Genomic DNA, 26,533 nt, shown 5'->3' with positions numbered 1-26,533 from the left:
GCTATTCCACAGCCTGCGTGAATCATTTCCATTCACCATCAAATCACGCTGAGTTGAGGGGTACGTATACGCACGATCAAGGCTAATCTGAACAACACCAACACAGCGAGGCTGCATGAATCACTACGATAATTCATGTTTGTACAAAGTGATTCCATTTGCATGAGCTTGGAGAGTCTCAAATACAAAATTGCCAGCAATAGTGGTGCGAGTGAATCTTTAAGAAAATGTAAATGAACATTTGAGATGGTGAGGATACAGAAAAAAAAGAGTGGATCCAGTTCCAAAAGGTTAGCTATTTAGAAAACTGTCACAACGTGCCTCTTTGTAGGCCTAGTATGCCAAAAAAGCACCTCTGACTGTTGAAGAATCCAGTTGTAGAAATAGAATGTTTGATTCAGCAGTCAGCATCCTCTTTATTACAAACGCCTACACATCTCCAACAACATGCAGAGTTGGGTGTGTGAGGCCTTGAAGGAATAACAGGCAGAATCATGTAATGGGATTGGTGTACTGCTGAAGAGAAGAGGTCATAGGGTCAAATTAAAAGGATGAGAGCAGGCTGGAGCGAAGGACATTGCAACAAAGAGGGTAGGAGTTCATATTTGCACTTTCCTCATATAGGCCCTACAAAATGTTCTCTTTGGTTTCCTTTTCATCTGTGCTACCACACAGATGATATATGATACACGTCGCTCATACTGAATTTGTCATTTTCAACACAATCTAATGTATTTCTTGTGTTTATTTTATAAAATACAAATACAAAAGACTGATAGCTATTACTCAGAGTGATGCACATCAGTTTAAGTCTGTCCAGTTTCTATTGTTATGTACTGTAGTTTGCATGGCCAGTGCATACTGAATCTCAAGAGAGCCACGTCTCCATCACACATCACATCCCTACCACTGGCACTGGGTGCTGAAGTAACAGAACATCCTGTAAATAGCATCCATGACCTTCATCAGTCACAACCACCTGTGTGTCACAACCAGTCACAAAACCTTTGAAATACAGTATGTGTCTTTTGGCATCATTAACAAAGACAATTCCATTGTTGCATTGTTGGCGTATATATACTAACATTGATTTAGAACAGTGTTTCCCAAGCCCAAGCTTTGTTCTTTGAAGGCCCCCTTGCCTGTGTGAAAGACAAGCCAGGGCCCCCTACCTGAACTCCTGCCTGTGTAACCTGCGTTGTGTGGAACCACCGCGGTCCAGCACTGCACACGCCCGGACTCGAACCCGCGAGACAGCAGCACCTCGGATCGGGAGTCGAGCGCGCTAACAATCCAGCTAAAAGCCCAGGCTACTAGCTTTCATGCCAGCAGCGCTCTTGAAGTGTCGGGGAGTGAGGTTTACTAACGTTCCACAGCATAGCTAACCAGCTAGCACCCGTTACACCTGCATACAAGACATTGTTTTATTCAACAATCCAACAATTTCCAATGCCTAGCTTAGCCTGACCTGAAGGTTGCTTACGGAAGTTCAGAGGTCAGAGGTAATAAATAGCTACATGAATTTAAATGTGTAACCAAAAATATGTTTTAATTTGGATTATACCGAGTTTTGATTATCCAACTGGGTGTGTTATTGGGATTTTATACCTTTAATGTGACCAAACATAATTTTGGTGACCTCACAACTTCAGCCCAGGTAACATTGTGCGGACCCCCTGCAATCCCTGGTGGCCCGGACCCCAAGCTGGGAACCACTGAATTAGAATGATGCCAAAAGGCACATAATTCAATTCACAGATTTACGATGAATAAAAACCTGAACTTAAGGCCTTTTTTCCTTCCCTCTTCATATTCCTCTCAGCTCTTCCTCTACACCCATCCATTTTTTTTTTCAGTTTAGAGACATTTAACCATGTCTCTATGTCTGGAGCACTGTGCCACTGTAATGTCAATGTTCTCTTGTTTTCTGTCAATGTCATTAATGTCAATATGTGTGTGCAAGCAGCCTACTCTTTTTACCTGCAACCAAATCTACCCTTGGGTACAATAAAAGTTACCTTACCTTACCTTATCCCTCTCTCATTGTGTCTTCCCTCTCTCTCGCTACCCTTTTACACTTGTACAACTTCAAGGTTTTGCTCACCCTTTTCACCCACTCACACCCATAACAACCTTTCCTTTCAAGCTGTGGTTGCCATAGAATGACCCATGCTACCCAATGTCCTTCAGTAAATCTTTTAATAGAACTCAATATTTTAAAGGTCTGGTGGATCTCTCCTCCAGGTGCTCTAAACAAAAGTGATGCATTACTCCTGATAGACACTCAACTTGAATACTTACAGTAGTTAGTTAAAGGGTGTCTTGGGCAAAGCTCTTCAGACATCCAAAAAAGCACTAAATACTCTGGGTCCCATTAAGGAAGCTCTCTCTGAATGCCATGGCTGTGCAAAATGGATAGTAATCATCCTTCTGAGCCTACCACATGCTGAGAATAGATATAATGGAGACAATAAAGACACTATGAGCAACATTAAGGCCCCCGAGAATTCACTTAGAATATGAACAGTTAGAAGAAAAACCACCTTAAAAAATAGCTCAGTAAAAAAAACGGTCAGACAGGGTATTCCATTTTAGGTCCCACTTCATTGCTGAATCACATTACATCAGCTGACAGATGTCTGTCTGTCAAGCAGGCGGCCTCATACACGTCCTTAGCTATAAGGTGGACAGATGTTTCACATACATCAGATGGTATTGTAAGGAAGCTATACAGATCTCCACTGACAAAAAAATTAAACCTGTTCCTGTTGAATGGAAACACATTTTGTCCTTGAGATTTGACTCACGTTGCACACCCTGGCCATATCAGTCTACCACCATAATTCTCTCTAAAGCAGCAGGTTTGCCCCAGTTTCCCCCCTAGCACCTCCGAGTCCTTTCCAAATGATAAATCTCCCAAGGGCAAATGAGAAGTCTTTCCTGTCTGTGGGATTCATTGGAATATGCTAATATGCACCACACCAATCCAGCACACACAGCTGTACCAGCCTCTGTTTGTGAAAACAACTCTGTATTTGTCTTCGGTGTTGCATTGTCTTGTGTCTTGTGTCTTGTGTGTTGAGGACATATAGCCTTGTTTGCTGATGGGGTGAATGGGAATTCATGGATATGGATACAGATGCACACAGACACAAACACACAGTTTCTCACACATTGAAGCTATTTGTGCAAAACCTACACATATTGATTGCTTTATCACTTAAGCCGTCATTCACAGCACCAGGTGCATCTGAGGTAAACCACTGCAATCACCATCATTACAGTGAAATCAGCCAGGGATCCTGTAAGGTAATGCTACACATCATCAGCTGATTGGTTCAACCTTGTGCATTATGGTGAACCAATCAATTTCACAACCTCAATGTCTCTTGATAAACACGTTGTTCACCTACAGGAGTTAATGGAGCATCAAAAGCACCCACTGCCCAGTAGCATCCAGATGTGCTCTATGCTGATCAGTGCAGGGGGTTCTTGTCTGGTTAATGTAGCGCCGCCCGCCAGCACTTGTCTAGCAGCAGTGCAGTGCCTTAACACAGATGTAGCCAAACTCACAATCATAAAACTTCTGCACCGTCAGGTTTCATTCCTGAACACACCATTGTCCATGAGTCCATAAATTATCTCACATAAAGGATGAACGCATGTGCTAAGTGCCAGTCACTTCACTGACACTTCAGTACTGGCGCAAAAATTGGCATGACTGAAATTCAACAACTGCTCCCTCTTGAGAGAGAACTGAAATGAAAAAAAGTGTCAAGCAACAGACAGAGATATGGCCATTCAAGCAAATCAGGTGTTAGTAACAGGTAAATTTGGTGTTAACATGTGCTGTGGACAGTTTGGCTCTAACAATCAACATTCATGGAATTACCATCCATAACCTTGTAACCAGTTCAGTTCTCTTTTCTCATTTTGATGAAACATGCGTAAGTGGCGATCAAAGGGATTGTGTGTCTCTTCATCTGTTCACAGAGACAGAAAAAAGAGGTCAATTTTCTATCAAGCAATCACTGCTCAATTTTGAAATTTCATGCTTGCCAGCACAGTCAATGCAATCCATTTTTACCCACTCCTGGTCAACCCATTTTATAGCACATTGTATTCACTGGTGTGTCCACACAATACAAACACGTTTCTACCAAAACACAGACTAGCACTGGAATCCAAGTTTGCTACAGTTTCCTAAAAGTTTCCACCTCTGATCAAAATACCAGTCCATACATTTTAAGTCACGGTCCATAGCCACAGCCCATCATGTGCATGCTGTGTGTGCTTACAAGTGAATAGCTCACCATATTCATATAATTTCTCAGTTGTTTGTGCTGAACAGTGTGTTCACACTATGCATAGGAAGTGCACGGCAAGCCACGGTTCAGCACCACGGACAGCTCCTCAATGTCAGGCACCAGCTCGCACACTATTGCACATTAGTAGTTAATGCAACTAAGGAGGACCGAAATGCAGAAAACTCATACAATTAGGTTAATCAAAAGCCGAGTCAGAACTTAAGGAGGCTACAAATGATGACTGACAGGAGACTAGTCACTGGGAAGTTCAGTTATGAAACTGCATGCCACAAAAATGTCTAGCATCACTGAAGTTCTTTCTGATTTTCCTTTTACTTTCCCTGTAATAAATCAGACATTCCAATGTCATGACCGATGGGTAAAAGGGATGTCATCTGGCACACAAAGGGATGTGCCACCTGAGAGTAAGGGCACAAGCCAAAGTTTACTCAGAGAGGAAAGCACTGCTCGGCCTGAGCCCCCCATAGCAACGTGTTGCTGGCATTTCCACAGTAAAACATGTAACAGTAAAACATTCTTCAGAGCACTCAGACAAAGAGCACTGGAGGACAACACAAGACTCAAAATAACACTGTAGCTGACATCAAACAAGCACACACACACACACACACACACACACACACACACACACACACACACAGGTACATAGCTAAGATCAGTCTAAGACAGTTACAGAGAAACTGAGGGAAAGCTTTTATAAAACCAGTTTTCACCATAGACACTACAGACATTACCCACACAACCCGCACCTGCCTATCGTTCAGATCACTCATCATCAGAGCCGCAGCTCCCAGAGGGAGGACAAACACACCGGGAAAATAGGAGAGACGGCGGCGAACAAAGACATTATAACCTCCATCAGAGACACAGTCACACCAGGGAGGAAGCACAGCCCTTCTGCAAAGGTAATTAATGTGAACGGCCATGAAACCAGAGGGGCTGTGGAGGGGTTCTCCATGACAAACACACAGGTTAATTAAGAATCATGGGAGGGACATGAGATGATATGAAATGTCACCGTGACGTGGCATTCCAGAGAAACAATCATGTTTGGCTCTGATCTCATTAATTGCACTGCATTTGTTTTGGTAGACCCGATCTGTCTTAGATGTAGACCTATGCACAAAAAGTGTGGGGATCCAACGGCAACCTCTGTGTGTCTAGTGTCTAGACCAATCACAGTGCTCTTTGATATTTTAGTGCCTGTCTGGGCAGTTTCATCTAAGAGGCATAAGTGCCACTGTGTGTTTTCATTGAATTCACAAAGAGAACATCAATGAACTAGGCTACTGCATTCATGTTGAAGTTCTCTTTTATGTAAATATGCATGAATCATACACTGGAGTTTCAGGAAAGTTGTCATTGCACTGGAGCTTATGCTTCCTCCTAATATGATTGCGAAAATATACTGATATCATAAACATAATGTCTGAACCGTTCGGTCAGTAGTTTGTTATCACTAAAAAACATAAGCCCATATTGGTATGCAGACGCACATCTCCCGTAGTTACCTGCATCAGAGTAGGCTAGAGATGAGATGACCCACGTACAGTAGCCTACATCTAATCTGTTTCGCCACTCACCTTGTAAACTTGCAGTAGGCTATCCAAAATGCATACAACTGTACACGTTGCGTTTCAAACGTCCTGAGACTTGCGCAAGTTGATTCAGAGAAGGTTTCAAAGACAAAAGTGCAACTACAAAAAATGTACATAGCTTGAGCGTACAACTTCTATAACTCGACACGATATCTATCGATTTAATTTGATCTGCTTTGACTTCACTGGAGACGAGAGTGACATTGCAGGTGAGGTAAACTACTAAAGAGGAGGATGCACCTCTACTACACACATTAATGCGGAGAGAGGGACCACCATTCTAGAAATGTACCGCCGTGACTTCACATGACGCACGAGGGAGAAATACATTTCAGGTGATTTACGATATCGCCTACAACGCGTGATCTCATTGCTAACCTTTTGCATTAAAAGAAACGGCGACACCTGTGCACTCTGTTCATATGCCCTCAAACTGCATTCCAACAGATGTCTTGACATCCACATAATGAGTGAGTGGGCACTGCTATTGGCACTCCGATAGCACCAGCAACACCTTAACATGAAGACATGCATAAATACAGTATATCATTTCAATAGTGTGTGTAATTTGTTAAAGTCCCATTACCTTGCGTCCTCGTTTTCTCCATCCCTTTATCTTTAAATTTTCAAACCTCCGAGGAACAAGTGACCTGATGACACGCGGCTCTGAACTGTCAGCAAGCAGCACACCTTACGAAGTCCAGACAGACAGGGGGATAAAATTAACCTCAGGTCCTTCGCAATTGTCTATCGACAGTGTTCTTTGTGTAGGTCTCAGTTTAATTATGCTGAACTCTCCTATCAATCTTCCAACTATAGAGAACGTCCAACATTTGTCACAACAGACGATTTGTCCCATCAATTTGCCGCGCAACACTGCTGCTCGCGAGCGTGGATGCCTACCTTCCACAGTGATGCACGGTAGGTTTATCCAATAGATTCACTGTGCTCAGATGGTATTCACTTGGCATTTTCTGGGGGGGGGGGGGGGGGGGGGGGGATTCTCGCGCTGTACTGACAAGACAGTGATGCCATTGACTTGAGCAACATATACATCCTGGTTATAAATGAAGAGAGACAGATAATGAATGCGACATACAATATTCTTAATCTTAATTGGCAAACGATGTCCTATCAGCTATCTGAATTTAGAAGGGGACAGCGAGTTTTGTTATACAAGTGTTTAAACGTCCTGATAACATTTAAGCTGATGCTTAATTTTTACAAAAAGAGTAGTCTTCAACTTGCTTGCTTAAAACCCAAACAAAAAAAACAGGAAACACATAGGTCAGGTAAACAACATTCCTGAACACATGAAAAGACTGAACAGTGTCCTGAATTGTGGGGTTAGGCAATTACACTGGTCATCATTTTTATGCTCCGTTTGTTTTGGAGTTCCAGAAGAGGGGTGTTGATAATGCCATGAGTTCTCTATATCAAAACCTCCACCCTTAAGCGAGGTTCACATTGCACGTCGCTGAGCAAAGTGCAGCGCAAGTGGCATTTTTGTTGCTTTGCCGCTCTTGCTCGTGCAGCAGTCGAAGTTCAACCATGTTGAACTTTGACTGTGGCTCATTGTAAATCATAGGTCTTTTGCGCTGAGCCCATGGCGGCAACCACAAAAGAAATCTTTGGGACATTGCCTCAATTTAGTAGCCTATGACCTAATAGAGAACGAAGCGCATGCCGCTTGCAATCTGAAATCCTCTTCAAGTGGGGTTCACACTGCACATGCAACAGGCAATTCTGTGCTATGAAACCCATTTGCCACTTTGGTCGTGACTTTGGGCGGTCAAAGTTCGACAACCATGTTGAACTTTGACCGCAGAATGGTATTTCGCACCGAGCGCGGCAGCCAGCAAGCACAACAAAAATCTGTTGTTCAGATTTGTCTAGTGGTTAATGACACTTGTGGTATGACACACTTATAACAGATCATCTAAATTCTAAATTCAATTCGGTAGCCTAGGTGTAGCAGTAGGCCTACACCATATAGCGCCTTCATTCCACATCGGATCTTCGGACATTCTGACCTCCGATAGCAACGCTTGAATGCAAAGTTGGCCCGATATTTTTCTCTGAGACTTGTGTGGAAGTCTTGTTCCGAGGTGTCCAACTTGACTTCACTATCACATTCTCCAACCATGGCGGCCTGCCTGCCTTGCAACAACACAAAATGAGACACATTTCACTCTCATTATAAACAGGCAAGGTAGCCTAATTTACCACTAAATTAACACTCACCCGAGACATGCCATTTTGCTAAACCATAGTAAGCAGTTCTAACAACTTATGCATTTCCTGTATTGTTTTCCGAGCTGATCTCATGAACACAATTTTTCGGAGGACAGAATTTTTAAACTCGGGTCCTCCGAGTTTACGAAATGCATGAAGGCAGTAATACAACTATGTGCATGTGGGAACTTTTAATCCATTTCATAGACAGCCTTAGCCGCCAAGACTCTCTTGTGTTCTGCCTGCTACATTGTTATTATCCGTTTAATGCCACAACTTCTCAAACTAATCTCACAGACACTCATTCCTGATTTATCCAATTGAATTAAACAAACGTCCTAAGAGGGAGTCTGACCTCATAGAATAATCAAAACATGACTCATGTTTTCTCACTGCAAGGACACAAACATTTTGGCACATGACTTTGTCCAGAATTTTCAAACTTTTCAATTTTGTAAACATTCACTATTTTTATGTCCAAATAAACACAGTTCTTTGTATAGTAGAGAGAGTGTTATTCCTCTGCTGCATTTGAAGTGAGTGGAAATCATGTACTATAAATAACTATGGACTTGACTGCCAGGTAGATAGATGTATTGCATCAATAAGGGTTTTGCATTTGCGTTTGACAACAGGTCTCAAGACGAGGATGTCAACCTTCCTGACAAAATAAATGTAGACAGAAACACCACCCAGGGAATCTACCATTCTTTTTGGTTTAGGCATTGCTAGACATTTATGAGATATACAGACAACTCCCCTGGATTTGTTTTTTTAAATCAATCTTAATTTTAAATCACCATCTAAAAGCATCACACAGGTCTACTGAGGGGCAACCAGTGCAGCTCCTCTCATGTCCTACTCAGGCAGGAAATCACCCAAGAGAGCATCATGTGCAGGAACAACGCCATGGCAACCAGGAGATAGCCTATGAAATCAAACACATGTGGGAAACATCTTACACTAGAAGTAACGGATAAGGGCCTCATCGGGACTGTGTCCTCCAATAGCATCGTGAAGCACTATATAATGGTAACTGCTACGGAGCATGTTCATAGTATTGCCACCATTGTTAGTCTTGACTGTATGACTGTAAGTGGTCAGCGACACTTCCTTGCAGTGGATCTGCTCCGGAATGATGGTGAGTCACCTTGGTGGCTGTGCAGGCCAGACCGACTCAAGCTCACAGTAGGGCAGCTATAGTGGATAGTGCCAACGGTCCTCTGTGTTGGCGAATGTTGTTTTGAACTGTTGGAGCAGCGATCACAGGGTGTCATTATGCAATCAGCATGGTCCTCTAACTGCAAGAATGAGAGAGAGAGAGAGAGAGAGAGAGAGAGAGAGAGAGAGAGCGAGAGAGAGAGGAACACAGTCTGACTTCCCACTCTCAGCTTTACAGCATCGTTAAGAGTTCAATCAATAAGCAGTGAATGCCTTGTGTGTCTCCCCTCTGCGCCTGAGTAATGTTCTTGGGCCACTCTGCGGTGACCTTGAGAAAAGGTTCCATCTCTATTTAAAAGGAATGTGATGGGTGAGCTGGCCTGTTGCTGTGTCAACCAGAGATGTTCACAAGTCATTTTTTGGAAGTCCAAGTCGAATCTCAAGTCTTTTCTCACAAGTTCAAGTCAAATCTCAAGTCTCTGGCCATCTGATCTGTGTTTCACAATAGTTTATTGTGTTTACTAGCCTGGGTGTTCTTATCCTGCCTTGCGCGGTGATTTCAATCACGCAGCTAAGGCAGTCTGGAAACTAACACCCACATTTTCGCCTTATGTTGGCGACCAATCACAGAACAGGGGAGAAAGCAAGACCATGATGAGCTATGCACAGACGCATTTGATAGACATCCGTGGCACCCAATGAACGGATCTAGGCATTTTTTCAAATACGAGAAAATGAACGTCTGGTTGCCAGACCACGTCTCATTTGAGAAGTGGTAGGCACTTTTATTTCTGAGCAACGCCAAAAAGTGTAGTCCAATGGTGTGCGGTGATCCTTTTTTCTTTTTTTATTAATGTTAAATGACCCGACTTGGAGAGATTTTGGATTTTTTATATACAGTATATAGGGTGCAGAGGTGTCGTTCGTCCTGTTACAAGTTGATGAACCACTGAAATGATTTTGGAAATATTATTTTAACGTACAAAAAACTCTTTAGAGTGTGCCACTCGAGTCCCCATCTCACAGCGCTCTGGGCCTCTTCCTGTTCTAGACGACAATTAAACAGTAGGCCTACAAGTCTCCAGCTGATACAGAGGTCATTGTTATGGGAGGATCTGGTGTTTTACAAGCATTAATGAAAGGCCACAGGATCATCTTCGTGGCAGCATCATTTAGAGTAATGTTCACAGGATTAATGGTCTGCCCTGGTATGTCTCTGCAGTGGGATAAAAGGTCAGAAGCAGATTAATAATCGATTATTGCTGGATCGTCATGCATTCAAATAGGGTGCTATTGTCTCTGGTCTCGGACGGTATAAAGATAAACAGAAATGTTGTAATCCAAGACAGTAATTCGTTTCGGCAAATCACTTACATTTCTCTTGCCATGGTTATGCATGTGTTAAATAATGATAGTACATGCAGCCTTGTGTGACACATTTTGAAATTCAGTTTGAAAAAGATACTGGGCAGGACTTTTACCTTCTAAATTGTGCCTGTGCTTTATTGCAGAGCAACTGGGAATTAGATGCCCCCCCCCCCCCCCCTCTACACACACACACACACACCACCACCACCACCACCACCACCACACACACACACACACACACACACTTTACCCACACTAAAGATATATGAGGTTCAGGATTCAGTTTAAGTAGCAGCAGTGGCGTAGTGAATGACCAAGTGCCACACCTCCAATGTCACTCAAAGCAGCTCTGATTAAATGCCCATCAGGGTGAGAGGCTGCACCTGAGGGAGTTTGCGCATACCAATGCACAGAAATACGCTTTCTGATGATGCCTGTGTAACCAAGGGAACTCACTCTTCTCTCTCTCTCTCTCTCTCTCTCTCTCTCTCTCCTCCTCCATTTGTTTCTCTGTCTCACTTTCTCTTCCGTTCTCTTTCTTTCTCTTGCTCCCTCTCTTTCTCTCTACAGTAGGTCTAGGACAATTAAGTGGCGGTAGTGGCACCAGTCTTTCCATCTGTAGTTTATAAATAACACAATTCTTACCACTGCAAATATTAAGTGTAATAAGGAAAGTTTAGGCTTTGCGAGACAGCTGGCATTCTACGTCTATGGAAGTGAACACAACACCCAAGTGGGACTCTGTCTCTGAAAAACATCAAATATATTCTAATGACCTCTTTCAGAGAAGCAGCGTTATTTCGAAGGATTTTGAGAAGCAAACCATAAATTAGAAAGCTTCAAAAAGCCTTTTGTTAAAAAAGAACGATGCCGAACTGAAGTAATTGTTTTCTCTATCTTTGTATGAATCAGTTTATTTTTCCACTCTATCCATCACAGTAGATTGGAGACTGCCTTTGATGTCCATGACAGCAACCACATATTGGGAAGCTAATTAGCCCTCACAGACTGTCTGTACTATTTCATCAGAGGTCAGTCGAGCCCATCAGCAGTAGCAAGTTGTGCCAAGTTGTGGCAAGCTGATAAACTCATCACCCAGACATACAATAGACAGTAAAGAACATCAATTCTGAATTTGCACAATAACCATCTAATCCAAATCACTTTACTCAACAAATGTACACAGGAATTTGACTTGGTGAAACAGTATAGTGAAAAGTAGTTAAGAGTAGGAAAATTATGAAAGATAATATGGCGTCGATATTCCATCAAGTCCATGTTCTTTTAGAATGGAGACACCAGTCCCAGCTGACTGACTACTGTTTTAACATGATCTCTTGGTCCTCTCAGGGTCTTACTGGCTGTGAGCATGAAACCCAGTTTTGTCATGGCAGCGTGAGGAGGAGCCCGTGGGATGGTAATCCTCTCGTGCCCGTCCGTGAGGCGAGTTAGGGCCGTAATCTTATAATCCTGGGCACAGCAAGGTTGGCGTTGTCCTTGCCTCAAGGTCATCAGAACTAGCCCCTCTCCCTACCCCTCTAAAACAGTGACTTTGTGAATCTCCCCCCAAAGCCGTTCTGAGCCAAATTGCCATCCAGACTCTGCAAAAGATGCTGCCAAGTACCTACTGCTTTCTCCTGCTGCTGATTTGATTAATGGACGGGCATTCTAAACAATTCCTATGAAAAAAAGCACCTGGAGTGATTACATTTTTTGTTATCATATTTAAGACCCCCTAATACAGCTTGTCCTCTGTTTAAAATGTGTTGTTAACCTGTAAATTGCACAATGTAGATCAGAATCTATGTGCAACACTCAAGCCGTTTAAGCCCAGGGGCTGTAGTTACTTTAGGATAGACAGTGAGAGGTTGAAATACAGTATAAGAGAAAGCAGGATTATGGTGTGTGAATCAATGTGTAAAGGGAAACCAGTAAAAAGGACAAAAAAGTCTGCACAACTAAAGCTCCAATATTTTTTATTTTTATTCACCACATTTTTTTGTCCTTTTTTGTTCTTTTTTGTCCTTTTTACTGTTGCTTTTTGAATCCAGCACCTACTTTTAAATATTCAGATGTGCGCACCCGCTTCTACACTAAAGGGAAACCATTCACGTCTACGTTTTCAGTTCATCCTCACAAAATACCATGAAAGATTACTTTTTGAGACGACCCTCAAATAAAGGACTCTAACAGTAGATGTCACATTTTAAGAGTCATGCCATGCATATTCGAAAATCTCTCACCTGCCTTGCTCACAGTCTTTTTTATGTTGAGAGTTTGTCTCGCAGTCTCCCCTTAGTATCTCTTCTGTTCACATGGCTGTATGTGTACTCTGAAAGAAGGAAAATGTGTGCTTCTGAAATGTGTCTGTTTTTGGCATGTTCAGTCATTTCCAGATAGTTAACATGGTTACAGTGTCAGGGTCATAGCGTAGGAAATCAACACTCACCACTATGCATGCATATTACATATTACATATTACATACACCGTATATTCTGCTTGCAGTCCGTCCCACATTAATAGTTGAAGTCATGCATGAAGAGGTGAGGCTGAGGTGTTCTCAGTGAACATGTGTGAATAGCTCTTAGACCCTCTGCCAAAACCTGTAGGTGAAAAGCCAGATCTGCTCACAAGAAACAGAGTGAGCGAGCGAGCGAAATCAAACAAGGAGAGAGAGAGAGAGAGAGAGAGAGAGAGAACCCAAAACTGACATCTTTCCCCATACACCCCAAGGAGAGGAGAGCCAGTGGACACTGATATATTTATATCTCCAGACATAAAGCTGGGGAAAAGCCCAAAGATAACACCATGCAGGTGTGCAGACAGATGGACAGTAGGTGGTGACAGAGAAGACAGATGGCAAGGGTGAAAGAGTGAAGAAAAGAGTGCAGATCAGATAGGAGAGAGAAAAAAGGCAATTAACATCCCTTAAGGAACCGAGATAAGCGCTGCACGATAGGGTCTTGTTGGCACGGCAGTGACGTCAAAAGCTTTCTCTCCCTCTTCTCTATCTCTCGGTCTCTGAAGGCATTTAGTGATTGATCAGCGCTGTCAACTGTTTTATCAATTCAAAAGGAGAGAGCAGAAGAAAATGGGTGGAGGTGCCGGCTTGAATGGTGTTGCTATGACCACTAGAGAAGTGGGACGTAATATGGCAACCACCTTCTTAACTGTTTTGTTTTCACAAAGGACTAAAGACATTCAATACATAGACAGGAGCACTTCCATACAATTTGTCCACTACACCATTCTAATTTCAGAGCAGCTCTCAAACAAGGAAGCAGGTCCCTACAGTGCACTGTACACAGCTTTAACAAAGGACTTTGCCCATGGAGAAAAGGAGCTGCACAGATTCACAGCTCATCACTGAAACTTTGTCCAACCTGGCAACCTTGAACTCTCTGCCCAGTTTGTCCAGGAATCTTAGAAACTTCAATTCCATTCAGACTCAGATAGAAATCACTACTTTTTTAGAAACAGAGCCTTTTTCAATTCATCACCAACTGGCATTTATACACAGGCCACACATTCAATTCAATGAGGCAGCATTTACAACACTCTGTCGAGCCCTCAGACTAAAGTACATTTGGTCTCGTTAAGCTTCACTGGCTTCAGTCGGGCTGAAAGGGAAAATCTATTGGTCCTGTGGGAATGTTGCATTGATCAGGACGTCCTCATTTGAGGTCTAATGAGGGTTAACTCCTTGGCACATGGCATTGATCATCACAGTAGGTCGACAATGTGGGTGTAGTCATATGTTAAACCCTATAACATAGTACAGAATCTGTTCAGTCTAAAGTCAGTGTACCCCTGTGCCCTCTGCTCATTTCAATTGGCATGTCTCTCTCTCACTGTGTGTGTGTGTGTGTGTGTGTGTGTGTGTGTGTAGTAGCTAAAAGGAATAGAGGATGAGTGAGTGATCGAGTGACTGTGTATATCTTCACAAATGGTCAGGGAGCTTGTCTGCATAAGAACTCTCAGGATGGGACTACATTATGTGGGGACCAACACTGATTACTCAGTAATAACTGTGAAGATGAGTGATCAGACAAAAATATTGCCAGATCATGTTGTAAATCCTCCCTTGGTATTGCTTGATCCTGCCTCCCTTGTCAGAAATATCTGGAGAAGCCGCATCTGGAGCAGGAGGGATTAAGTGCATAGGTCATAGAAGAGAAAAAGTGACTGTGGGCTTAATCCAGTCAGACTCGATAATGACAAAACTATAATGACTTCATATTTCCATTTAAAGTCATGAAATACTTTGTGAGTAGGATTTATTCAAGCCTGCTGGGCAAACATATTCTAAATGCATGGGTGGCCAGTTTGGCGCCGCAGAATAAGAACCGGGAGTGACAAATCTTTGGCCGGTGGCAGATTTAGTTGGGTTAGCCACAAGCTTAGGCGTTCCATTTTGCTGAGCTGGGGTCCACAGGAAAACAAATACAGACAGCTCCCAAATCATCGAAGAAAGGATTTTGGAGTAGGATGGCAGCACACACAGCCACTTCTGACACACTGGCATGACTCCGCAGAGTTAGTCTCTGATGTCTGGTAAATGAGACGATTGAGCCCCCCCTGCTGGCACAAAGGTCACACTGCATATGGCTCCAGAGGAGCCGCAAGATGACTTTTGGACTGAGGTGCAAGAAGACACGTCCAACTACAAGAGTTACACACGCTGGCTAAAATCCTAAAGCCTGACATTGTATAAAAGACCCAATATACAGTTTGTGCATCAATTTATTTAGTTATTGAACAGTTACAGATCCATAGTCCTTTGCATTTTCAAGTCTAATACCAACACACCTGATAGACCTGCACATGGACTGCCGTTAATGATTACTGAAAATTAACATATTGAGCACTGCTACGTCCTTTTCACTTGGAATATTATAACAACTTGAACATTAAGAGCACCTGAGCAGAACATACAATAATAACTATTAAATTAGCATTAGAATTTCTCACATTCAAAAAATATGTTTTTTAAATATATAAAATTCCAACAGAATGCCACACATATATACAATCTTCAATATTAAGTTTAAAAAAATAACGCTGTAATATACAGATGTACATGATTAATTCACAAGTCTTCATAAACTGACTAAAAAATGAAAGTGTTCTACTGGCCACTGTTGGTCTGTGGGGTGATGATGTCCCTCATTCTGTAGACCTTTGAGCATATCACCTCTGCTTTCCCGTCTCCTAGGAGACAGAGGTCCAGCATACACACCACGTGCTCCTGTTCGAGCGAAGCCGCTGAGCTCATCACCTCCTCTGCTCAGAACGGGACCAATCACACAGAGACACCATCAACATCCACAAGTTGACAAACAATACCATCATGAAAATTCATTATCAACATTATCAATATTTTAACAGCAACAGTTTCACCACTAACAAAACCAACATCAAAATTATTGAGATGAGCATCAACATTATCAACACCCACAAAATAAGCATCAATATTATCCTCATTAATAAACTTAACGAATAACAGCTGCCACCACCAACATGACATACACTAAAAGTTGAAATAGTCTACAATATGTCGCCTTCGCCCCCAAACGGCGCTTACCTGGGGTGGGTTGCGGGGTGTCCACAGGCTCAGCAGCGTTTGGAGGAGGGCAGAGGTGACCTGACATGAGGCATGACAGGAAGCTGTTGTCATGGCAACTCCAGGACATGCTGGCTGCCCGAGGGTCTTTTGAAGACCAAACGGGCAGAAATAGAGCATCTACTGCCACCTGCTGATTCAGCCCTGAAACCCAAGGACCACACAGGAGGTCAAACTCAAAAGGCACAATAAAATTCAGCTCAGGAAAAAAAAAACCAGTCAATTTGTCTGGACAACACAGATTTAAGGAGCAGTATCAAAACCCTGAAGAGTTATTATAAATCTCCCTTTATGATTCATAGTAACTATTCAGGGCCCCCTGGTGTGCCGGTCACTAGCATCAGCACTAGGTTGGAGTAGGCCCACAGCCATGTCTGCTACAGAGTATGGCAAGGGTGTAGCAGCCTTCGCGTGTTATAGGCAGGTGTACTAATCAAGTTTATTTGTATGGCTCTTCAGAATGCTTCAGAAAGTTATCGCTATAAACAAACCTCCCAATGTTCCGAATCGATATTTCGGTATAATGAACGCTGCCAATGGCAACAGGTTTTGTGTTTCTAATTCAAGTCTTTCAGATTTTTTTTTTCTACAGCACTTTGGTAAAAGGTTGTTGTTTTTTAAATGTGCTATATCAATAAATTGACATGGACATATCAGTTTGTTCAGTGAAAGTCAGCCAGCAATAATACGTTCCTATGCAACATCTGAATTATGAAACTATAATTTAAAATTATTATAAGACACATCATGTGAAGTTTGTTTTTCTCGCTCTGGAAAGTAGCAGTGTAATAAGCTGGATGTATTATTGTCCACTGGTCATTATGGGAAAATAAGGTTCCTTCAGTTCCTTATTTTCCGACCAGGACTGGCAGACAATAAGTTATCCCTGGTGTAGTCCTAAGGGGTGCCGTACCGAGGATGGTGAGCGTGTAGTATCCGTGGCAGGCGGCGGGCGGGTGGGCTTCGTGCTGCGGCGGGTACAGCTCTGGAGTCCAGCGCGATGGGTGCAGGTTGATCTGGCGCAGGTGCAGCTCCTGGTCGTCGAAGCAGAAGCACTCGGCCACGCTCTCCCGGTGCAGGTCACCAGCGGCCCGCACGTGCTCACTTGCCTCCAGAACAGACGCGGGGATCAGGCTGCTCTGCCAGAATACATCTGGGGGGCGAACAGATGACCGCTCTGTGGCACCCTCGGGGTTAATCCCTGAAGAACTATCCACTGCAAAGAAAAAAGAAGACAAAATAGTGGGGTTAACAAGCAGAAACTCAAATGTGTTTAATTATATGCCAAACATAACGGAATTATAGACCAGAATTATGGAGAATTTTGTTTTCAGAACCCTGGACAGGTCCCCCACCTGTGGCTGCTGACTGACTGGCTGGCTCTGACGGCTGGTCTTGCTGGTCTTGCTGATCCTGTGGCTCAGGCAGCCTTTCCTCCTGCTCCTCACTTTCATCTTCATCCTCTAACGACACATCCACGGGGTTTTCTCTAAACACGGCACACATTAGAGGGATACAAAGAAGGCAGATAGATAAGGAAGTACATAAGGAAGGACATAAGGACTTCTCAACACTGGAGTGCAGTCTGCATGAACACTACAGAGCAGTGTAGGACTCTCTGGCTACTGCAGGTCTTCCCCAATTGAATATAAAGCTGGCATATGGGGTGAGGTAAGCATTAGAGGAGGCAATAATACTATATCACAGTACAGTCCGTTAATATCAGACAAAGATTGAATTCCAAACAGAGACACAGACACAGACACAGTACCCGTAATTTCCAGACTATTAACCGCGGCTTATAAATTGATTTTGCAAAATTTCTTCAACTATGAGGTTAATACAGGGGGCAAGTTAATATGGTGTTAATATGGTTTCGTTTCTTTTCACTTGCATAAAACACTGTCCTGCGGCTTATACATAATGCGACTTATATGCGGGAAATTACTGTACAATAGAACAGTTGTTCTCCATGCACTCAGACAAGTGAAATGCATCCAGTGTGTCCTCATACTCACCGCTGAGTGAGTGCACGAGCCCTGGTAATGTAGTGTCGTTTCATCTTTCTACATCACAGCAGAGAAAAGACACAGATCACAAACACAGACTGCAGTAGGTGCCACACATCTCACACAGTGCATTTATTGTCTGTTCTGTTCACATCTAAAGAATGTGAGCAAGTTTTTTCTCTCTCTCTCTCTTGTTGTATGTCCACAATATGAACCTATTGTTGTCAGGATGGGTACACAAAGGAGAATAAGGCAGTGTCAAATGTTTCACACACACATGCTATGATTTGTTTAACTTAATAAAGTTAATAAATGGTAATTTATTTGATAATTATTAATAATTGAATTGATAAATGGGGCACTGTCACTTTAAAATGCAGTCTAAACAGTTCTTGCTTTTGCCAGCATAATATCAATGTGCCATCAAAATAAGTTATTAATTTCAGTTCTCTTAACGTTTCTTGTATTAAACAGGAGATGCTAACCATGACAGGCCAGCTGGAACCTGCCTCTATCTCTCTATTTCTCTTGCACCCTCAAGATTTGTTCCAAATCACACTTATGTGTGTAATAACGTTCAAGTAAGTAAGAGCTGCTGCATGGAGATCGAGAAGACCCAACAAGTACCATCTTTGAATGTTTGATCGATAACTCATTTCGGAAGGTTTTAATGCACAATCTGAATAAAAACTATAAATAGCCTAGATTCTGGGCTATTCTTCTAAGTGCGAGATCTGGGTCTGATGCTTGGCATTAGAGCTAGATAAACTTGAACACGTTCACATGCTGTCCGACGGACAACTCGCTTACAGGACACACCCCACACACACCTTTTGAGGGGCAGTGCTCTTTTGCGCTTGCGGGGTACATCGGCACTGCTGTCAGATGACTCTGGGGTGTCTCTACCCATCTGACCACCCTCGGATTCCACCACCTGGCCTTCACTCGGAGGAGCCAAACTGGTGGACGTCACAACCACTGACGCTTCGACCTAAGGAAGGGATGAACTACATCACTGCTCACAACTGGTCAGCCACCAAGTACATTGGTGCATTTGGTACATTTCGAGATTATATCTTAACAATTTGAGAATGTTCCACTCTTTGCTGTAATATTGTGTTTGTTGACAGAAAAAAAAAAAACTACAAGACATTGTTACTGGTCATTATACCAAGAAAACAAATAAACTAACAAATTAATTGTCAAGTGCAGCACTCGAAACTGGGTGGACTAACTCTTGTTGACCCAACACATGAAGGCCAAGAGCCAATGGCCATGCAGAATGCCTGATCTCACCTGCTGCTTCTGCTGTGGTGCATTCTGGGTAAGCTCTGTGGTTCTTGCTGGCCAGGTATGGTACTTCACAGTCATGATATGACCCTGAATGATGACTCGCTTATGCTCACGGTACTGAAGACTGTCCAGCTCCCTTTTCAGGTCCTCCAAAGCAAGTATCTTGGGCTCTGCTGGGCCAAGACAGTTGGTTTGAGACTGTTGCTGTTGAGGACTTATTCTAAACCATGAAATACATACTGTTTCCTCATGTATGGCGGGTGTAACTGGATGCTGCAAAATGTCATTTCAAATCATACTAGGTAATCTCACATTAACATCATATACTGTGAATGTACTCCAGTAAGCATTTACAACAAGTAGAAACAACTACAGTATACTACTTCATTTTCAAATACAAACACCTGTCTTATATATGATATAAATAAGTCGTACAATGTTTAAATTAATACTAAAGGATAATTTAGTTGTACTTTTGAACAAATACGGTTAACATAAAGCATGGTAAACTCTGGTCACCTGAGCTCTGGTCAGTGTTGAGGGTAAAGGTTGGCTGGGGGCTGGGGCAGCAGTAGTAGCCTCCGACCGTGCACTTTGCCAGCATGTCTCGATCCTTCTGCGTCTTCACCCACTGAATAAAGGCCTTCACCTTGGGCTGGGACTGGTAGGGCTGTTTTTTGTGATAGCCTAGAGTGGACATATTACACTTCATACTCAGCCTTATGATCTTTCTGATTGAGCTTTTTTTCTCAATAGATTAGTGTGATTTAAGAATGTATTGATATCTAATTGGACAAGAGGAATTCCATGAGTGTGGGTATGCTTGACCAACCTCACTGTCACGTGTGTGTCATACTGCGCAAATCCAAAGCATTATTAACCATTAGATACTGAGAGCATGTTTAATAGAAAATAACATTTTGTTTAGTGCCTATCTAGAGAAAAGGCTCACTCACAGTACACTGAACTCTAAGAGAGTAGTCTTTACAGAGACTACATACTGTGTGCCTATCGGTGCATCCACTCCTCTACACCTCGGAATAGTGAGGTTGCTAAGAAACAGAGCTACTTGACCTGAGCTATTCCAAGTCTTGCTTTGCTTTAAAGACTACTGCATCTACTGTATCTGAGACCCACTTTATATTCCTCATTAAAGCGTAACCTCTATCTGGATCTAGTATCAATAAGCAGTCACACACTATACTCTACAATGACAATGTGAATGGTTAAACCAGACTCACAATGTGAACTGAAACAGTTTTAAAAACTAACTCTGCACTGCATGATCAAATGGTGTGTTGTCTACATATTGCCCATATTGCTATCATCTTGATACATGAACAGACTGTAACGTGTAGTTTTGGCGCATGACACACTAATATGTATGAATGTCACACACAGCAGATTAAAGGGAAACTTCACCGATTAGCTTTAAGCTTTGTATCTTTAGAAAACCAGTCATGTTTTTGAATGGTCATGCATCATTCCCTCAGTTTGCCTTGAGATGGGAGAAATACGGATTTCAATGAAACCCATGAATAGGACTTTTACATCATTGAAAGCAGGAAGTCCGACACTGAAATCCGTATTTTTCCCATCTCAAGGCAAACTGAGGGAATGATGCACGACCATTCAAAGACATGACTGGTTTTCTAAAGATACAAAGCTTAAAGCTAATCGGTGAAGTGTCCCTTTAAGGTGTTATATAAAACCAGGAGGTGGTCCAGCAGAAGTGTCGGGACTCCTTGACCTTGACCCTGCGTTAACAGCATCACCGTCACCACTCACCTGTGGTGAACACCTGGGTCTCTGCACTGGACGTCAAGTAGCGATGCGAGCCCTGCTCACAACACACTCTCATCTGGGTACACACCAGCAGAGCCACTAAGAGAGGGAAGGGAGGGATAGAGAGAAAGTGTGTGTGAGAGAGAGACAGAGGGGGGGTGAAAAGAGTTAGCTGGAGTGGAAGAGAGCGATACAAAGGTCAATCAAGGTTGGAGGGCAATCAAGAAATACTGAGAATAAGACTGTTAGGGACGGTCATGATGTATAGAACGCTGGTCATTATTGTTTCGCTTCAGGGCGAAAGAAGGCCCTCCGCTTCGCATCGGGGTCCGGTTCGCCCTATTGGTACTTATTTTCCCGATAATGACCAGCGCTCATTACATTATCCCTTCCATATTTTATGATGAAAGCACTATAAACCATGAACGGCGCATCTGGTAATACTGAAGCACAGATAGAAGGGGGGCTTACTTGGATGGATGGTATTGAACATGTCTGGCTGGGAGCTGGAGAAGATCTCAAGGATGAAGGGAGACTCGGATGTTCCATCTACAGCGTGGACCCATCGATACGTCCAGAACCTTTCAGGAACTGAAACCGACAAGGGTTGAAACGACACAGAAACTCGCTAAAACAACTTGGTGTGGTATATGACTCCCAACATCAATTCAATCACACATCTAATGTTAGAAATGCTTCAGTGTACACAGTACAGCCTCTAAATGAAAATGTATTCCAGGAAAAATTCTGTGACTTCTTTGACATCAGTCTTCTTCCATGCCCACAGCAAAGAGCAATAGGCAATGAGGAGCAATACCTGCGTTTCCACGACTCCTGAGTCGCTCTGTGCGGCCCACAAAGGTCACCAGGCCAATGACATCAACAACAGCATTATTAGTCAAGTTCTCAATTTCGGACCTACAGTACACATGAGAGGGAAAGAGACAAAAACACAGCAGAACATTCCTCATTTTTAACGAAGTCTGATATTTAATTTAAGGTGAGATAAGATGAGAGATTTCCTAAACCAGACAGCATGGTGCATGAATTTCCTAACTGGGGATCAATAAAGTATCTATCTATCTATCTATCTATCTAACACAAAGCACTGCATTTCCCCTTATTTGCAGTAGAGACTGGCCACGGGTGTGTAGTGTGTACCTGGTGTGGAAGAGGTAGGAGACGTCAGGTAAACACCACTGTGGCTGCACCTTTCGTGGGGGGATCACAGACATCACCGCAGATTCTGGGTTCAGGCTGATTTCTGAAGAGCAACACATCACCGCACAGACAGAGAGAGAGAGACACACACACACACACACACACACACACACACACACACACACACACACAATGCTTTACTTTTGCTGCACCCGAATAGAATATTTTGGAATCCCTCAGTGGGTACTCTGTGTTAGAAAATACGAAACATAAATGGTGGATATTTCTTTCTTTAGGGACTAAAACTAAATAAAAATAAACAATACCAATGGAGTTGAAGACCATGAGGCTGTTGTTCATTTTAGGCCGGGAGCGCTGTTGGTAGGCTTGTTTCAGAGTGCAGCGGCTGAGGTAGAGCTCTGTTCCGACATTAAGCTTGTGGTACCACTCTACACACACCTCATTCCAGAGAACCATGGAGATGACACCACTCTGGTCAGCCACCTCAAAGTAGGCCTGAAAGGGAAATATATTTGCATTTCAGCGTACAGGACAATATATTAGTGTGGACTGTTGGATAAGCAGGATACGCACAAACCCTTTCCAAAGTATACTAATGCCTACCTTACACTGACAGACTTTGACAATATTTGGGAAAGATTCTTGAAAGAATCAAGTTGTGTAGTCTTTATAATGCCCCTCATTCAAGCTTTACTCAAAAGACTATCTTTCCAGAATCTTTCCCAAATCTTGTCGAAGTCTGTCAGTGTAAGTTAGGCTTAAGATGCATTCATTCCACAACAAATGGGAAGCTGTATATCTACCTGATATGAGAAGTCGACACTTGTGGTTGGTTTTCCGTAGTGCCTCAAGCGGGATTTGTGCATTACTCTGACAAGCAGTGGACGGGCCGGTTTTCCTTTGAAATAGAAGAACTCCAGATCTGCCACAAGACAGATCTTAGACACTGCCAAAGAGAGGACCAACAAACGAATAAGCTTCTTGCTTGCTCGCCTTCAGGGAACAACTGAGCAACTTCAGAATACTTGAAGTGCTTTAAGCTTACCGTCAAAGACTACGTCAACTGGCGAACAGTTTGGAGACCACACTGTACCATACGGATCTTCGTTATTCCAAAGCGAAAGATAATGTTTCCGACCAGCATCGAGAGGTAGGTCCATTTGGATAATGGAGAGCGTTCGGGCATCATTACTCGTCCAAACTGACAGATCGTCAAGTTTTTTGACAGATCGGAAAACGTCCGATACTACAGAGGTGCATTCGAGGTTATTTATACGCACAAAACTCTGACCCAACCTCCTCTCATCATAAATCAGCACTAGCTCCAAAATACGAACATGAATGCCGCTTCGAAGAATATTTCTAAGCACCAAGTTGTGTAGACTTGTGGAAAGTTTACATTTTACCTGCCAGAGTCCATCTGTCACAATCAGGTCGTAAGCATAAACATCGGTGCAACTACTGTTATCGGTTCTAGCGTTAACGTTACTTGGAGCTACATATCTCTCAACAGAGATGACTGCCACATCAAGAGGGCTAATTTTCTGGCGTGTTGAACTTGATAATTTCAACTGCTCCAATGCTGAAAACAGAGCAGAGTGTTGCGTTGCAACGTTGAGGTTATCCTCATTCCACGGAGTTTGGCTTGTCGGATCCATGTAACGTTCATAAAACACATTAGCGAGCAAGCTAAGTTGGCTATGTCTAGCCTTTTTATGGTATAGTTACAGTTTGGAAATGTATAGTGATGACAATTCGCTTACTCTCTCGACATGAATATATGTTCCTGAAAAAAAATACCGCTAATTTCGATTTCCAAGTCCAACACTGCTTTAGTTTTCGCACTTGTGATTGTACCCAAGTACACAGTAGTAGTTCAAAACAACCAATGGCGCCACCCAATACGTCATTCTTCTTCGTGATGTTTTCCTCTCTCGTTGAGATGAGGAGGAACACGTTGTGTGCTGCCGCCTGCTGGTTGAAATTGTGTCTTACATTTTTTTGTAAAGGCCAATCTGTCTTTGAGCTAATATTCCAGACAAAAAGGTTAGAAGTAGGCTAGCCTATCACTGTAAGTTGGCCTCTGCCACCTCCCCTGGCCGCTTAGTTTTCAGTGACAATTCCATGTTCCCAACTTTGTGGGAACGGTTTGGGGATGACCTCAACCCCACAGAACACCTTTGGGATGAATTAGAGCAGAGACTGACAGCCAGTCTCCTCGTCCAACATCAGTGTGTGACCTCACCTGACAAATAGGTATGCTTCTGGAAGAATGGTCATAAACACACTGATAAACCTTGCCGAAAGCCTTCTGAAGGGTTGAAGCTGTTATAGCTGCAAAGGGTGGACCAATGTCATATTAAACCCTATGGATCAAGAATGGGATGTCACTTAAGTTCATGCGGGTCAAGAAAAGTGACCCAATAGTACTTTTGGCAATAGTAGTGTATATCTTCTAATGAGTCAGATTTAGCAATTTATTCCAGAAGAAATCACCAATGAGGAGAACTGTTTTTCAAAATATTTATTTGTTTTAATATACCACATTATCAAGATCGAATAAAAATAATTTAATATCACTATCACAGAATTAATATCCAAGGTGTTTCAGAATGTAAACTTTTTTATTAATTTCTTTTAAAACAATATTAACAATATGTTAAAGCTTATTTTGATGTATATACACAGAGGAAAATCCATACAATATCATTGACTGTGCAACACCCACTGCTGTATATTGAAGAAAAGAAAGACTTCACCTCCCCCAGTAAGACACTTCAATAATTATTCTGTTACAAAATACTTCTGTTTTTTTAACCTTTGAATCATATAATGTATATAAATGTATCTCAATCTATTTGACATCTTATAAAATAAACAACTATATATTCTAAACATTTTTGTACATACTATATTACAATATCTTCAATATATATTTGTTTCTGTTTCAAATGAACAGAAATGGCCATTCGGGTAGGTCTTGTTTTTCCTAATCTTCCTCTACCCTGATACTGCTGGATGCATTGATTAAAACCCCCCATCTGAAAACAATGGTTGACATCACCCCTTCAAACCACAGAGGCAGAGGATTGAGATCACGGAGCCCGAATGCCTTCAAAATAGAAAACAAAAACAGACAAGAGCAACTGCAGAGGAGATGCTGGGGGCAAATACAGATACAGAGAGCAAATAAAATGACGAAAAGAGTGCAGCTCCACATAACCAGGTCACAAAGAGGCGTTTTAAGACAGACAGACAGAGAGTGGGATAGAGAGAGATAGAGAGATAGAGAAATCAGTACCATTGAATGTATTATGGTAAAGCCATCACAACTGACAAACACAAGTATAGCGTAGATAACAGAGGGACGATTTTTTATATATATACCAAACCAAATGCACACCACAAAAAAAAAAATCCTTTATACAGAAGACTGAAATTAGTTGAAAAAGTTGGGGAAATGAAGGAAACCTTTTGATAATTGAAACTCAGTGATACAACACAGAACACATATTCAAAACAAAAGTTTCTGTCACTGACACAACTTGGACACTCTCAGTCATTGAAGGTTTTTAAAAGGGAACTGAACGCTGTTTCCTTTCACTGATGATTCTTTGAACCAAGAAAAATCGGTGAATTTAAAGACAGAGAACAAAAACTGAATTGGTGCAATGGGCAGACCTGAGATGTTTTGCAGACTATGGATTGAGGTGCCAGTGTCAAATAGTTTTTGCTGAGAACAAAAAAAATAATTTCACAAACGTGAGCTGAATCCACAGTCCTGCTGATTAGACACACAAGGCCAGAGTGAAGAGCTGCAAAAAGTCTGTATAGCAAGAGTCTCAAGATGACTCACTCCGCTGCAGTTTGGAGAATACAGTTGGGTGACAAAACAAGCAAACGTCACAGCCGATTCAAAAGCACAGATTGATGAAAGGTGTCAGAAAGAA

At 42.4% G+C, this 26,533-nt stretch overlaps 2 protein-coding genes across 2 annotated transcripts in view; both read right to left on the bottom strand.

Moving 5' to 3' along the window:
• LOC134079785 (membrane-associated phosphatidylinositol transfer protein 3-like) overlaps positions 1-8,184 on the bottom strand; it is a 70,711-nt gene extending 62,527 nt beyond the window's left edge. The window contains exons 1-2 of the mRNA XM_062535860.1: positions 8,171-8,184; positions 8,012-8,082 (exon numbers count right to left, since the gene is read on the bottom strand). Coding sequence (XP_062391844.1) covers positions 8,012-8,082; positions 8,171-8,184 — 85 coding nt within the window. The remainder of the gene's footprint in view (positions 1-8,011; positions 8,083-8,170) is intronic.
• Positions 8,185-15,416: 7,232 nt separating this feature from the next.
• On the bottom strand, positions 15,417-24,464 carry radx (RPA1 related single stranded DNA binding protein). Its single transcript, XM_062536521.1, has 15 exons — positions 23,629-24,464; positions 23,387-23,529; positions 22,889-23,078; positions 22,563-22,665; positions 22,219-22,319; positions 21,873-21,992; positions 21,405-21,500; positions 20,136-20,303; positions 19,620-19,786; positions 19,154-19,314; positions 18,333-18,380; positions 17,670-17,803; positions 17,228-17,530; positions 16,276-16,458; positions 15,417-15,974 (listed from the first exon to the last, which is right to left on the bottom strand). The coding sequence occupies exons 1-15, from the start codon at positions 24,239-24,241 to the stop codon at positions 15,820-15,822; spliced, it is 2,685 nt and encodes an 894-aa protein (XP_062392505.1). The 5' UTR covers positions 24,242-24,464; the 3' UTR covers positions 15,417-15,819.
• Between the last annotated feature and the right edge of the window lie 2,069 nt (positions 24,465-26,533).

The sequence above is a fragment of the Sardina pilchardus genome, chromosome 5 (assembly GCF_963854185.1).
Source record: "Sardina pilchardus chromosome 5, fSarPil1.1, whole genome shotgun sequence".
Lineage (NCBI taxonomy): Eukaryota > Metazoa > Chordata > Actinopteri > Clupeiformes > Clupeidae > Sardina > Sardina pilchardus.
The sequence above is the reverse complement of the archived record's forward strand: the minus strand, read 5'-3'. Positions and strand labels throughout refer to the sequence as shown.